The sequence below is a fragment of the Laetiporus sulphureus genome (assembly GCF_001632365.1).
Source record: "Laetiporus sulphureus 93-53 unplaced genomic scaffold LAESUscaffold_2, whole genome shotgun sequence".
NCBI lineage: Eukaryota > Fungi > Basidiomycota > Agaricomycetes > Polyporales > Laetiporaceae > Laetiporus > Laetiporus sulphureus.
This window is the reverse complement of record NW_024468511.1, coordinates 468,984-482,697: the sequence shown is the minus strand read 5'-3', so window position 1 is coordinate 482,697 and position 13,714 is coordinate 468,984. Positions and strand designations below refer to the sequence as shown.

Genomic DNA, 13,714 nt, shown 5'->3' with positions numbered 1-13,714 from the left:
GAATACGCAATGTGGATGAATTTCCGCTCTCAGGGCCGTGGGCGTCAAAAGTTGAATAACAGTTCTAAAGCATATACACTGTTGAAGTGGTGCCAGGAGGGAATTGGAGTTCACTGAACGCCAGCTCATTCCAACATTGCCTCCGAACTAATTGGTTTCGCCGACCCCAGTCGCCGCTCAAGGACTCACTGTTCGGAGAAGATACGAAATATAACGGCTTCGCAATCGCCGATGACGAGTGCTTCTTCTTCCCTTCCTCTGTCGCAAAATCTATGTCGAAGCCGCAAGAACCGAGTTTTACCGGATACCGAGGGCAAAATAGTGTGAAGTGCATCATGACTGCACATGTATGCGGTCGGCGCCACTTCAAGGTTACCTCCCAGGGTCCTAGCAGCGTACTCGGGCCCAGCTGAATTTGAATCGGGTGCAGTTGGTCATGAAATTGGATTGATTAGAGTTGGTTCCGACGGAATTTCGACGCGATCGAATGCGATCAACATACATTCACGCGAGTCCATTGCACTGGGCGCCTGCGCGTATGTCACGGAAGTCACGGCGTGATCTCGGTTCATTTCAGCAAGCTATGTTGTTCGCTGCTTTTCCGCCAGCACCCACCCTCCTGCTCATCCCAATAGTTCCCCATGCGGTTGGCCGGCCTGCACACAGCATTCTTGGTCTTACATTGACGCGACACCTCAGAATCCCCCGTACGCGTCTTGCATCAGTCTCTTTAACCAGTAAGGAATTCAGGAAACCAATTTTAGCTGATCAGTAGATGCAACATGCCATCGCATCTCCGGATTGACACCTCGAACAACGTGCTAGGTGGTCCCTCATCCGGCTGCAGTCTGTCTTCCAATTTCACTCCAGTCTCTGCTCGCAGCTTTCGGAGCATCTCGTCTGCGTCTGCGTTGTCCTCCGCATCTGCTGCATCTCGCAAGTTGACTGAACGGTCAGCTTCCAGCAAGGGGGGCGTCACAGTGTCGTACGCGTCATGCTCGCCTGCTCAGTCAGACGACGAAGACGATGATGGGGCTTACGAGTATGTTCTTGCCATGCACGACTTTGTACCGCAGGCGCAGAACGTAACATGTCTCGCCTTTCGAGCCGGCCAAGTTATCCGCGTGCTCAACCGGGACCCGAGTGGTTGGTGGGATGGCGAGCTAGACGGGCGAAGGGGCTGGTTCCCTAGCAACTACGTGAGTTCCGACGTTGGACTGCTGACGGATGAAGAACTTCCGAAGACGAAAGTGCGTGCGCGTGAATGTTTATGTGCGGTATACGACTCACATGTACGGCAGCGCCCCCAATCTAGGCACGCGGCATCAGTATCAGTCGCATCCGCCGCGTCGTGGGCGACCGGCGTAAGTTCCGCACCAGCGCATTCGCAGTCATTCGCGAGGACAGACCATCGCCCAATACCAGGAGGAAGGGACGGAGGGGATCCTTATTGCCCGCCGCTCATGGTCCCACTTCTTCACGGGCTCTCTCTTCTGCAAAACGCTGCCAAGACGCTCCGGGCGGCTCATTTCCAGCCATCCACAGCGTACATCATTTCATGCGTGCGCGCGATTCTCTCTGATGTAGGTTGCCTCCCACGTGATGCTCCCGTCCTACGGCACCACGGAATTCTTGCCCAAGAGCGGAAACGCATTCTGTCCGACCTCGCATCGCTCGTGTCTCAAGCGAAGAGAGCATCGGACGATACTACGAATGAGGACTTGCGCGAGTTGGAGGTGCAGGCAATGGTGCGGCTGGGTGGCCAGTTATTTGCACACGTGCGAGGATTTCTCGCGCTCCTCGTGCAGTGCGATGCCAGTCTGCCAGTGCAAGGAGTGCGCATGCCGGGATCGCCACTCGGAATCCCCCGAGAAGGTCAATGGCTCAGCTCGGATGACACAGCGGTCCATTCCAATGATACGGGCGCGAAGAACAATGGTCATCAGGCGAAGGGCGCGCTCAGTAAGCCACGCAGTGGAAGCGAACATCGTCCAGCCGCACGAAAAGCTGCATTGCCGACGAAGTCTAAGCCCTTCCGCGCGAAGAGCTTAGGGGATCTCAAGGCGCATAAGCAGACAGCTATTGACGCAGATGTGACACAGATGCCTCTGGGTCCTCATCACGAGTCGCTTCCTGCCAAGGGAGCCAATCGTTTCTCCGTTGCGTACCCGTCAAAGCAGTTGGCAGAAGATGCCGCCGCTCGCCGCAAGGCAGGGCATCGGTCCATCAGCAGTGGATCGTCCTCGTCCTCGCTTTCCTCCGAATATTCCGTCGCGCTCGCCACACCGTCCACGCCGGCTTTCCCAGCAGGCCCTGCCACCATCGCGGAGGTAATGGAGGTGCTAAAGTACACGCACGACCACTATCTGTCCACGATTGCTGCATTCATTGGACACGTGCACTCGTACTCGCGCTCATCGCATGCCTCGAGCACAGGCCACATGTATGACCTCGTGCGCGAGGTGGTCGATATGGTGTGCAAGTTGCTCACTATCGTTGATGCGGTCCTGAAACATCCTGGTATTCCGTCGCAAAAAGCGGAGCTCTTGAAGGTCGCGAAGGAGACTTTGTTCTCGATTACGAGCAGACTCGCTGACTCCGTGCGCCTGCTAACGATGCCAGCGGCTCCCGATCTGAACGAGGAACGAGAAAGGGACGCGCTTCTGAAAGCGGCAACTGGAACGTTGAAGGCTGGATCGGATTGCGTCGCTGCCGTCAAGAAGTGTCTACAGCGGTCTACAGGACAGAAACCCTTCATCATTCGTCTGCCCTTGATTGGTGACTCGACCTTGTCATGCTCACCGCGCAAGTTCTCGAGCCAAGAGGTTTCGCACGGTCGGAGACCGAGCAAGGCGTCAAGTATGTACGATCTGCGCGAACGATATGTGGCGAAGGATGTCAAGGGAGATGAAGAGGATGTAGTCCTGGAGGTCAAGGAGAAGTCTGTGGCAGATGCTACTGTCAAAGTGGACGGGCAGTCCACGGACTTGCAGAGCCAACCGGATTTGCCCAACCCCTGGCAGACGTCTGAAATGGATGAGCTGACCAGTCCGAGGTTCCGATCCTCGGTGGAAGATAAGCCACTGCCTCCTCTGGAAATCTGCACTCAGCACGTCCCGCCTGATCTTTTATCCCCTGCATCGCTGGCACAGACGGACGATGACAGGACGACATGGGAGGGAAGCCAGCAGTGGTCCCATTCTCCGATGTCATTCGAGGAGAAGTTGGTGAATGGTAGTCTGCCTGCAGTTCCCGATCAGAACGTCCCTGAGGTTGCACGGAGCACCACAGTGGCATGGACGCTGTCGCACGACCACGCCGCCGATGATGTGGCGTACAACAGCGAGGGTCAGCTGGTGGGCGCGACGCTGGCAGCGTTGGTCGAGAGGATGACACCACATGACACCCTAGTAGAGCCTTCCTTTGCCGCCGTGTTCTTCATGACATTCCGGCTGTTCACGACACCCGCGGAGCTCCTCGAGGTGATCATCGTGCGGTACAACACGGCGCCTCCGCCAGGGCTGCCGGAGGCGAATGTCCGCTTCTGGCAGCAGCGTAAGGGCCTACCTGTGCGGCTACGCGTGCACAACTTCATCAAGGCCTGGCTGGAGATTCACTGGCGTCCGGAGACGGATAATGTCGTGTTGCCTACGCTATTGAACTTTACGCACGAGGGGCTATCGTTCATGTTTCCCCATCCGGCGCAGCGAATCTTCGAACTCATCGGACAGTGGCAGATGAAGGGTGGTGAGACAGCGGCAAGCACAAAGGTTGAGCGGGTATCGAATGTCGGCATCCCCACGATCCCCCATACTGTGCCGCCTTCGGAGGCTCCTCGGCCTGTCATAACGAAGGCGCTGCTGAATGCATTGAAGAACGGAAATTTTGGATCGGTTTTCATTACCGACTTCGATGCGCTTGAGTTGGCGAGACAGCTGACAACAGTGGAGTCTGCGCTCTACTGTGCGATAAGGCCCGAGGAGATACTGGAGATGGGACAGGAGAACGCGACGTATCCTGTGAATGTCAAGGCGGTCACTTCGCTCAGCACGGCGATCACCGGGTTTGTTGCCGAGAGCATCCTGAATGAGTCTGACACGAAGAAGAGAACCGCCTTGGTCAAGTATTTCATAAAGGTGGCAGATGTAAGTTGTATCTGGAATATATCAGAACCACTCTCATGAACTTGATTGTCAGCGATGCGTGTCTCTAAACAATTTCAGCACTCCGCGGTCGATATTGGCTGCTCTGGATTCGTCGACCATCTCGCGACTCCAGCAGACGTGGATGGTATGCTGCCATTGTGGTCTGACCCTGCATGTGCTAACGGACCAATCAACAGGGCTTGCCACAGAAGAACAGAATGCAGCTCGAGGCGCTCCGGAAGCTCGCTGATCATGCGCGCAACTATTTCCACTACCGATCGCGGCTTCGTAACACAGCGCCTCCTGCAGTGCCCTTCCTTGGTGAGTTCTTTTGCTAGTTCCATTCATACGATGCTCATGCAAGCTACGGTAGGTCTATACCTGACGGATGTGACTTTCTGCCGGGAAGGGAACCCATCCTTTAGAACTTCGCCCAAGTCAGCTGATAAGAAACTGTTGAACTTCAACAAGTACCACAAGCTGGCGCGTATCGTGCAAGGTTTGGAAACTTATATTTTCTGAAACGTTCTGATCTGATACGTTGATAGACATGCAACGCTTCCAATCCCCGTATAATCTCAAGCCGATTTTAGAAGTGCAGGAATACTTGCGAGACGCGTTTGAGAAATCCTCACGTCGAGGCGACCTGCAAGATCTGTACCGTCGCAGCCTGCTGATAGAACCGAAGCAGCCGGCAGATACCCCTCCCACTAGCGACGTGCGACAACTATTCAATTGGGCAAGTCGCTCACAGTCCAACCATCCTACTCCCACTCCGATGTCATGACCAGTTGTTTCTGTCTTTGGATGTTCATTGCACATAGCTGCATGTATATTCTGTCTGCTTTCGCGGTTCTCTTCGTCGATTTGTACAATCCTGGAGTCATTTCTCTCACGCCATATCGTGTAGATACCCTCGCTCATAGACTGCATGTTCTTCTATTTCACATTCTATCGCCATACACTGCTGTCCACTTGTTGTACCCACAATACCCGCATTTCTGGAGGTCCGTAATGTACAGCTATCTCTTATCGTTATTTTTTTCTTACACTCTTCGTGGACGTTGGGTTGCCACCAACGCAGGATTGACTAGCGGCAATGGCTGTATTTCGTGACGTAGAATCCGATGTCATCCCTATGCGTTTTCTTCAAACCGTCTGCACGGAAATTGTTGTGCTTGAGACGTGGATAAGTTTCTTCGTGGACATTGGGTCCGAAGTCTAGCACGAAGGACCGTGACTGCGTCGCTCCGAAAAGGCGAGAGCTTTCCAGAATAACGGAGTATACAGGGGACGAGTCGTTGCCCGGTGCATGCACACTCCAGCCGCCCGCCGGATTACGGACATCCCAGAAGGCGACGACGCTGTGGCGTGCAGTGCCCGCGGCAATGTAACTAGACGATCCGCCACCACATGACACGGAGTAATTGGGTTCGAATAGCCACGGGTCATAGACCGAGAGAACGGGGGTAAGAGGCGCGGGCCCCAACGTCGAATCGCCCATCCGTGCACGGACGGAGGATCGGAGATCGTGCACGCGGACTGGTCCATCATACCATCCGGACACTATTATCTGATCCGAAGAACCCCATGGGAATGATGGGGGAGCGCCGCAGATGCCGTACACAGCGGACTGTTTCTGCTCTTCGGCCCCGCCGCCAGACGTGAGGATGGCTGTTGGCGTGTGGGACAGTCCTGAGGACGAGATGCTATGTACTGTGAGCGAGAGGACGGACGATGCTCCGAATGCCGCATAAGAATAGGAACCACGGGTGGATAAGTAGGCCGACCAACTACGGACGTTTAGGTGTAGGATTTGTGGCCCGGATGTGGGAGTGGCCACGTTGAGAAATACGGCGGTCCCGTTGGAAGACAGAGAAAGCAAGTAACCTCCTGAAGACGAGAGGCTTTCTATCAGGTCATCTCCGTGAAAATACCATCTATTGCGAACCGGCGGCTCCCAGAGCACGCCGTCCAAGCTCGTCTTCTCAGATGGTAGCGTGATGCGTTCCAGCTCTCCGTCAGCGTAGCCAACGAACACTGTGCTGTCTGGGCCTCCTGCGTCTACGGAGGCCAGGCTTGTGATGTCGTGGCGCGCCTCGAAGCGGTCCGCGATAAGATATACACCCTCGGCCTGGATGCCAGGAGATTCACAAGGTTTTGAGCTGGTGAAGGTGTATGTGTAGATGGCATGGCCAGCACCAACGAAGAGCCTTGAGTCATTGATTGTCAGTGCTGGCTGCAATTTTCCGGCCCACTTGGAGTTAAGGGGTCTAGCAATGAAGTGCTGCTTCGACCAATTGTGGTCAGTAATGGCCTGATATCTGGTCGTTGCATGTGGCAAGATAAGTCGATCCTATGGCAAGATACTTTCGTGTTGCACTCACTTGACCTGCGAATATGGGTCCCATATAGACAACGCTTTGCGTAGGCTGTGGGATGGCCGAACGTTGTATCGCGCATGCGCTCTCCAACCGTGACCGTTCACCTGAGCTCGGGTTTGAAATGTGCATTACATGTATCCCAATCAAAAAAACTCACCAGGTCATGTAGGAATCTGCATGTCTGCGTGATGGCAGCCAGGTCGCGTGCAGACAGATATTGCATGATCAATATGACTACATCGCCCGGGAGTGTCCTGAAGTCCATGATGGGAAGAAGAGAGTATCTTTGCAATATTTATCGCCGTATAGCAGTCGCCGGGACAGCACTGAAAGCAATCGCATTCCCGAGTTGCGACGGAAAAAGAGATCTTTAACCTTGCAGTTAGCCATGGCTCTCTTCGAAGCCCGAGCTTTATGAGGGCTCGTAAATGCAATTTATTACGTAATATCGTAAGTGAGGCCACGACTGTGCCGAGACGGAACGCCAACCGTGTACGCGGTCGGGCGCGTTCAACGGTTTTATTCAAGTGCTACAGACTCTCTCCGTGAAACATCGCGTCCAAGCCATCTCCGACATCCGTCTCCGAGTCTGGTCATGAGAAGGGATGTGCGGATCCTACTCGTAGGCGACGGTGAGTCTCTCTCGCATGACCTTCTGCCGACCACTCTCACTCGGCTCATCAGAGGGCGTCGGAAAGAGCACGATCGTCACTTCTCTCATCAAGGAGTCCTTTGTTGCTCATGTATGCGCTGCTGTCTTCCAAGCTTCGTTGTGGTGGCGTTAATTGACAGCATGGCAGGTCCAACATGTCGTCCCAGAAGTCACTATACCTCCGGAGGTCACTCCAGAAAATGTCACCACCTACATTGTCGATTCCGGCAGTAAGCTTGCTTGATGTCTATACGGGACCTGATTCGAACAATCATTCATCCAGGCGGGTCTCAGGATCGACCGCACCTCGAATCGGAAATCCGGAAAGCACACGTTATATGTGTAGTCTACTCGATCGACAACCCAAACTCCTTCGATCGCATACCTACGTACTGGCTACCATACTTCCGTCAACTAGGAGTCAATGTGAGTTCCATTCCCGTGCTAACGCCTCTGTCTCCCTGAACTGTTGTTAGGTCCCGGTTATTCTTGTTGGTAACAAGATTGATCTCCGAGGCGGGGAGGTCACGAACGAGGCGCTTGAGGAGGAGATAGTCCCTATCATGAATGAGTTCAAGGTGTGGAGATATCCTACTGATGCATGTCGAAGGTCTCCATTGCTTATTGGATCGACTCAGGAAGTCGAGACATGTGTAGAATGCTCCGCGAAGCTTCCTTTGAACGTGTCAGAAGTGTTCTATTTTGCCCAAAAGGCTGTGTTGCATCCGACCGCACCTCTATACGACTCAAGAGATCATGTTGGTGCGCTGTCTCAGATCGTCCGGTTCATGCTGAACATTGCTTGTCAAGTAGGTGCTCAAGAAAGAATGCGTTGCTGCCCTTCGGCGAATATTCAAGCTTTGCGACACAAATAAAGACGGCATCCTTGATGCTGCTGAGTTGAACGAGTTTCAGGTAGGCGACTTATATCCGCATCGCATGATGGGTGACGACTTACTGTTGTTTTAGCGCAAATGCTTCGATGCACCTCTTCAGGCCCAGGAACTGGAGGGCATTAAAGCGATGGTACAAGAACACGCCGAAGGAGGCGTCAGAGATGGTGGTCTGACCGAAGCTGGCTTCCTCTATCTGCACACTATCTTCATTCAGCGCGGTCGTCTTGAAACCACTTGGACAGTCTTACGGAAGTTCGGCTACGCAGAAGACCTTCGGCTGACAGAGAGCTTCCTATACCCGAAGTGAGCATTTGCAACAATCTGTAGTGCATTAGAAGCTATCTGCTGACATGCATCAGATTTGACATGCCATCTGAGTGCTCTGTCGAGTTGAGCCCCAAGGGTTATCAGTTTTTCACTGACATATTTGAATCGTTCGATAAGGTTAGTGTACTTCGCCTTGTTAGACCCACATCTCATGATTCCCAGGATCAAGACGGAGCTCTGAAGACGGAAGAACTGGAAGAGCTGTTCAGCACGTCGCCCGGCAACCCATGGGCAAGCCTTAAATTTCCGGATACGACCATCGCAGACGATACTGGTGCCGTCACTTTGCAAGGCTGGCTAGCGCAATGGAGGTATGGATTTCACTCTTCATGAGCGTCCCCTATATTCACCAGGTTTGGTGCAGCATGACAACTTTACTTGATTACAAAACCACGTTGGCATATCTCGCATATCTGGGATATCCAGAAGAGCCTCGGACGAGCGCTTTACAAATCACGCGGCCACGGAAGGTGGACCGGAGGAAGGGTAAGGTGACGCGAAACGTGTTTTTGTGCTACGTATGCGGCGCGGCAGGCTCAGGGAAGACATCGCTACTGCGTGCGTTTGTGGGCAAGCCCTTCAGCAAGGTGTACCAGCCAACGAAGAAAATGAATTGCGTGGTCAATTCTGTCGACATTGATGGATCCGAGAAGTACCTGGTTGTATGTCCCCATTACAGCGCCTACGATAGCTTGGGCCTCAATTGCTGATGGACTTTCTCAGCTCCAAGAGTTTGGGTCAAAATACGAAGCAGAGACCCTCAAGAACCCGAAGAAGACGGATTTGGCGGACGTTATTGTCTACGTGCATGATTCGAGCGACACGAACTCCTTTTCATACATCAGCAATCTGAGGGTGAGTCTTTGGTGTACGTAACAGTCTATGGTTCTTACCAGCGTGCAGCAACAATATAGCCTAGATCATATACCAACCTTGTTTGTAGCCACAAAGTCCGATCTGGACCTTGCACAGCAGGTGAGATTGCTTCTTATTTGCTTTCGATAACGTACATTGAGCGCAGAGCTCCGCTTCTCAGCGGCATGAGGTGCAGCCTGATGTGTACTGTCGACGGCTTGGCCTACAGGTCCCTGTCGCTGTGAGCGTGAAAACAGGTCAGATTGCAGACGTGTTCCATGCAATCTGCAGCGTTGCCATGCATCCGTACGTACAAAAGCCGACTTGCATGTCGCCTCATGCTGAGATTTACGACTGATAGGAACTCTGCGATACCGGGTGGCTCTGATCGAGCAGGGTCGGCCGCGGCGCGTATCCGGACGTACGTGACGGTGTGCACGGTGGTCGGAGGCTTAGCGGCGGGCCTTTTTCTAGTATATCGAGCACTTGCGCGGCCAGGGAGCACCTTCAGCAGCCGGAGCTGGTCGCTGTGGAGTTGGATTCTGGGCAGCGCGAAGAGGGAACTTTAGTTAATACAATTGGTCTATACTGCGGCTATCACTACTTCATTACATTTAGATCATGCTTATTAAGGTGGTTCTGCCTGGGCTGCTCGCAATGAGAGGATAGTGATTAGAGAGGGAATGTTGTAAATCAAACTTCGGGACGAGACGAGAGCATATATGACCTTGAAGATCCGGACATCTGGCGCCGCGCGACAGAGGCGTGGCGTCAGCGCGCGCGTGTAATGCGAGTACGGGAGAATACAACACAGCCAGAATGGTCTTTCAATTGCATTCTTTGAACACAACCGCCACCATCGATTCCACTGCTTGAGCATACGTGCCACTGAGTGTCTCGACCAATATCTCAACCCATTGCGCAAGGCCACGTACCACCAACTTTGCGCTACTCACTTCACAAGCTTGTATAGCTCACATCATGGACGACGACATGGACTTCGACCCTGGCACTCCTCAGCCGCCTAGCTTCGAACAGCCACAGCAACCACCACCGCAGATGAATGTGCCGATGCAGGATGATGGAAGAAAGATGCTGTATGTGATCTCATATAACTTGTCCTCTCGCCGTCTAGCTCAATCTTCATCCTTCTGAAACGCAGCGACTTGGTGTTCGTACAGGACTGCACAGGGAGCCAAGGGAGCTACATTGCATCCGCGACACGGAACATCGAGGAAATCTGCAACCACATATACGAATCAGGCAAGCTGCAGTCTCACGAAGACCTTCGCATCGGACTCGTCGCGTTCCGCGACCACCCGCCACAGGACCACACCTACGTGACCAAGAACTTTGGGTTCTCTTCTGACATATCCCAGGTGCATAGGGATCTATCGAGTTTGTATGCATCGGGAGGAGGCGATGGTCCGGAGGCGGTCACTGCGGCGTTAGCGGAGGCTCTGAAGATGGACTGGCGGCCGAACGCGAGCAAGATGATTGTGCTCATAGCGGATGCACCTCCACATGGGATTGGAGAGTACGGTGATGGTGCGTTCGCTGATACACTTGGTGTCTAGGTTTCTCATTGTGCCTTTCAGGGTTCGACGAGGGATCTCCCGACGGCAACGATCCGTTGCAGCTGGCTCGGATAATGGCCAGTCGTGGAATCACATTGGTAAGTTTCAATGTGGAGTTGACTATCCAAAGCGTGTGTCTCATTGCTCCTAGCACTTTGTCGCCTGTGAGCCGGCGCTGAGCGGCTATTCAGTGAGTGGCTTCTATTTCGGCTGTGTCCGCCTTCTAACCAAAACCAATGCTACAGTATGCAACGGATTTCTACCAAGCGATCACCAACATCACCTCCGGACTCATGCTTCCTCTGACAACGGCGGACCTGCTCACGCATGCAATTGTCGGCAGCGTGCTCGAGAACCTAGACATGGAGCGGCTCGTCCGCGAGGTCGGTGCTGCAGTATCCCAGAGGATACTGGGTAACAACGAAAGCGTTGACGACGTTGCTCGGGAGCTCCATGAACGACTATTACTCCGGAACGAGAGCACAAAGCGGGTTGTCATCGAGAGTATATACCGCGACTCGGAGGAGGCCAAGCATAACGTAAATGTCTACATGCAGGCACCAAGCCTTGCGGATGCTCGCCCGCTGCTCAAAAGGGTGCGTTTCATTACTATCTTGTATTCTGGCTATCTCACGGTTTTCTAGGTGGCTGGTACCCGTTTTACGGACAAGTACCTCCACGCACGTATGACGACATCGCGCGGGTCGTACGCATACAGTCCGTATCTTCCCCCGCGACCCGGTACTTCAACTGCTACAACGCCAGCGAAGTCTCCGGCAGCTGCTTCCACCGCGTCTTCGCTGACGCCACGAAAGGTCGTCACGGATTTCGCCGCTTTCGGTGCCCCGGCGAATGCCAGCGTGTTCGGCACGGCGGTGGCGTCGACACCGTTTTCTCTTGCGGGCGGCAAAGCGGCGTTTGGTGGGCTGCGGAGCAACGGGCGGACCTCCATGTTTGACGACGACGAAGAGGAGGAGGACGATGGACGGCAGCGCATCGAACTGCGCGAGGATTCTATCACCCTAGATCAGGTCGGTATCATCTCAGCCCAGATTCATGGATTTTTTTGCTGATGTGTCTGATCCAGGCGAGACGCATTGCTATGCAGAGCGCATGGAGAAGCGCTCGAGTATGAGAGAGATACTCAGGACCCATCTCCTCCACTACCTTGGCTATCGCGTCCGTTACGGACTCATATCTAGCCGTTGGTTGCGTTGCCGATCTTGATGCATTGCTTGTTTGCGCTCGTCTCAGCTAGTTGTCAACCACAGATTCGAAGGATGACCATCATTGACGCACACCGTAGTTGGGTATTGAAGACAAGTTACCAAATGACCATGTATATATATAGTTGTCGGATGGGAAAAGTTTCTAGTAGCAGGATTGTCATGATGTACCAATATTAAGCATGTTCATCTTGCATCGTAAGTGTCAATGTATACACATGGGATCACACGCGATGCCATCCCTTTTCAAGTGAGCGAACGCGTCCGTTTGATATCATGAACTGGCATCCTTCCGTTTCTTCGCCTTTTTCTCGGACTTACCATCATCCCTCGACGCTTCCTTTTTCTTCCGCTTGACTTGTATATCGCCCGTCGCGAGCTTGGGAGGGATTATGACTGCTTCTCGACACGACTGTTCGCTGTCTTCCGCGGTTCCCTCTTCCACCTCATGTGCGGCTTGCCTTTCTTCCTTTGCCTTGCTTTTGACTCTGCGCCGTTCCTCCTTCTTCTCTTCCTTCCGCTTCTTCCTGTCTACGTCATTTGCGTCCGCCTTTTTAGCTTCGCCCTTCAATCTGCGCTGTTCCTCCCTCTTTTCTCGTCCCTCCTCCTTCCGCTTCTTGCTCTCGGCCTTCTCGAGGAGCAGTTTGCCTTCTTGATCCGGGACCACAAGCTCCGCCTCTTCTGCCTCCTCGTCACCGCGCTGCTTCTTCGACTCTCGTTTCCGCCTCTTTCTTGCCTGTTTCTCCTCGTCTCCGTCATCTTCCTCGCATCTCTTCCTGCTCTTCTCCTCCTTCTTGTTAGACCGTGCAGCACTCTCACCCGTTTTCCTCTTCTTTGACTTCTTCTCTACCATCATCGATGTACTGGTGATCTCCACTACCTGCGCAGTTTCTGATGTTTCCAGAACGATATTTTGAAGTTTAGATTCGTCGATGTCGGGCCCAATAGTAGGACCTCGGAAGAAGCTGGCATAAAGCATGCGCCTTGCGGCTTCTTGCTTGGCGAGGGCCATCACGCTCAGACGTGGTGTGCTGCTGCCGCTGCTGCTAGCCTGGGTGGTCGGGGTGTTTGTCCCGGAGAGGGCGGGAGTGCCCGTCTTTGGTCTGCGATGGGATATGATGCCAGTGCTCGTGCGCTGCAGCTCAACAGTGGGTTCAGAGGCAACCTCACTATCCTTGAGATGGTGTTAGCTGCGCAATGCGGAAACACGAAGTACCCACGGAGTCATCGTCGTCTTTGTGCAGCTTGACCTGTATGTTCACAGCAGCTGCTTGGAAGACACTTAGAAGACATACGTGATTAGATCTGTGAAGCGACAAGAGTAAGCGTGAATGCGACTCACTGGTCCCAGAAGGGGAACGCCTCGTCGCGATCCTTGCCAACGCCTGCGAGCGTCCTCTTCTGCGAAACGGTAACGGGGCGAGTGATCGCTCCGTGCCGCAGACCAGTCCCCTTCCCGGACCAGCCTTGCGATACTAGATATGCATGTCCATCGAGGGGCATGGTAGTGGGACGAGGAGGAGGACGGACGGTGGCGGCACTGGATGTCTGCAGAGACGCTGTAAAGTCGGACACACGTGCTCCCTTTCATCAAAGATCGGAGATCCTTGAGTCGATCGCAATTTGTACAGCCACATCTTGACTCAAAGCTT

General features: G+C 53.6%; 5 protein-coding genes across 5 annotated transcripts; 3 read left to right on the top strand and 2 right to left on the bottom strand.

Annotated features, from left to right (window-relative positions):
• Positions 1 to 782: 782 nt before the first annotated feature.
• On the top strand, positions 783 to 4,932 carry LAESUDRAFT_754442 (ras GEF; the record flags this gene model as incomplete). The annotated part of the gene is made up of 6 exons (XM_040911886.1): positions 783 to 1,250; positions 1,302 to 4,145; positions 4,198 to 4,290; positions 4,343 to 4,466; positions 4,519 to 4,644; positions 4,694 to 4,932. The coding sequence occupies 6 exons, from the start codon at positions 783 to 785 to the stop codon at positions 4,930 to 4,932; spliced, it is 3,894 nt and encodes a 1,297-aa protein (XP_040769544.1).
• Positions 4,933 to 5,235: 303 nt separating this feature from the next.
• Positions 5,236 to 6,794, bottom strand: LAESUDRAFT_641604 (uncharacterized protein; the record flags this gene model as incomplete). Its single annotated transcript, XM_040903676.1, has 3 exons — positions 5,236 to 6,469; positions 6,533 to 6,633; positions 6,687 to 6,794. 3 exons carry the CDS (start codon positions 6,792 to 6,794, stop codon positions 5,236 to 5,238), a joined length of 1,443 nt encoding a protein of 480 aa, XP_040769543.1.
• Positions 6,795 to 7,030: 236 nt separating this feature from the next.
• Positions 7,031 to 9,828, top strand: LAESUDRAFT_690901 (mitochondrial Rho 1; the record flags this gene model as incomplete). The annotated part of the gene is made up of 15 exons (XM_040906077.1): positions 7,031 to 7,161; positions 7,214 to 7,272; positions 7,330 to 7,411; positions 7,465 to 7,607; positions 7,658 to 7,759; positions 7,820 to 7,939; positions 7,995 to 8,096; positions 8,151 to 8,380; positions 8,437 to 8,521; positions 8,567 to 8,715; positions 8,769 to 9,066; positions 9,128 to 9,259; positions 9,308 to 9,379; positions 9,441 to 9,565; positions 9,621 to 9,828. The coding sequence occupies exons 1-15, from the start codon at positions 7,125 to 7,127 to the stop codon at positions 9,826 to 9,828; spliced, it is 1,944 nt and encodes a 647-aa protein (XP_040769542.1). The 5' UTR covers positions 7,031 to 7,124.
• A 412-nt stretch (positions 9,829 to 10,240) lies between these two features.
• LAESUDRAFT_640661 (vWA-like protein) lies at positions 10,241 to 11,971 on the top strand (the record flags this gene model as incomplete). Its single annotated transcript, XM_040903612.1, has 7 exons — positions 10,241 to 10,356; positions 10,422 to 10,807; positions 10,858 to 10,934; positions 10,988 to 11,026; positions 11,082 to 11,432; positions 11,481 to 11,867; positions 11,924 to 11,971. The coding sequence occupies 7 exons, from the start codon at positions 10,241 to 10,243 to the stop codon at positions 11,969 to 11,971; spliced, it is 1,404 nt and encodes a 467-aa protein (XP_040769541.1).
• A 365-nt stretch (positions 11,972 to 12,336) lies between these two features.
• LAESUDRAFT_740496 (uncharacterized protein) lies at positions 12,337 to 13,565 on the bottom strand (the record flags this gene model as incomplete). The annotated part of the gene is made up of 3 exons (XM_040911083.1): positions 12,337 to 13,236; positions 13,283 to 13,343; positions 13,405 to 13,565. 3 exons carry the CDS (start codon positions 13,563 to 13,565, stop codon positions 12,337 to 12,339), a joined length of 1,122 nt encoding a protein of 373 aa, XP_040769540.1.
• Between the last annotated feature and the right edge of the window lie 149 nt (positions 13,566 to 13,714).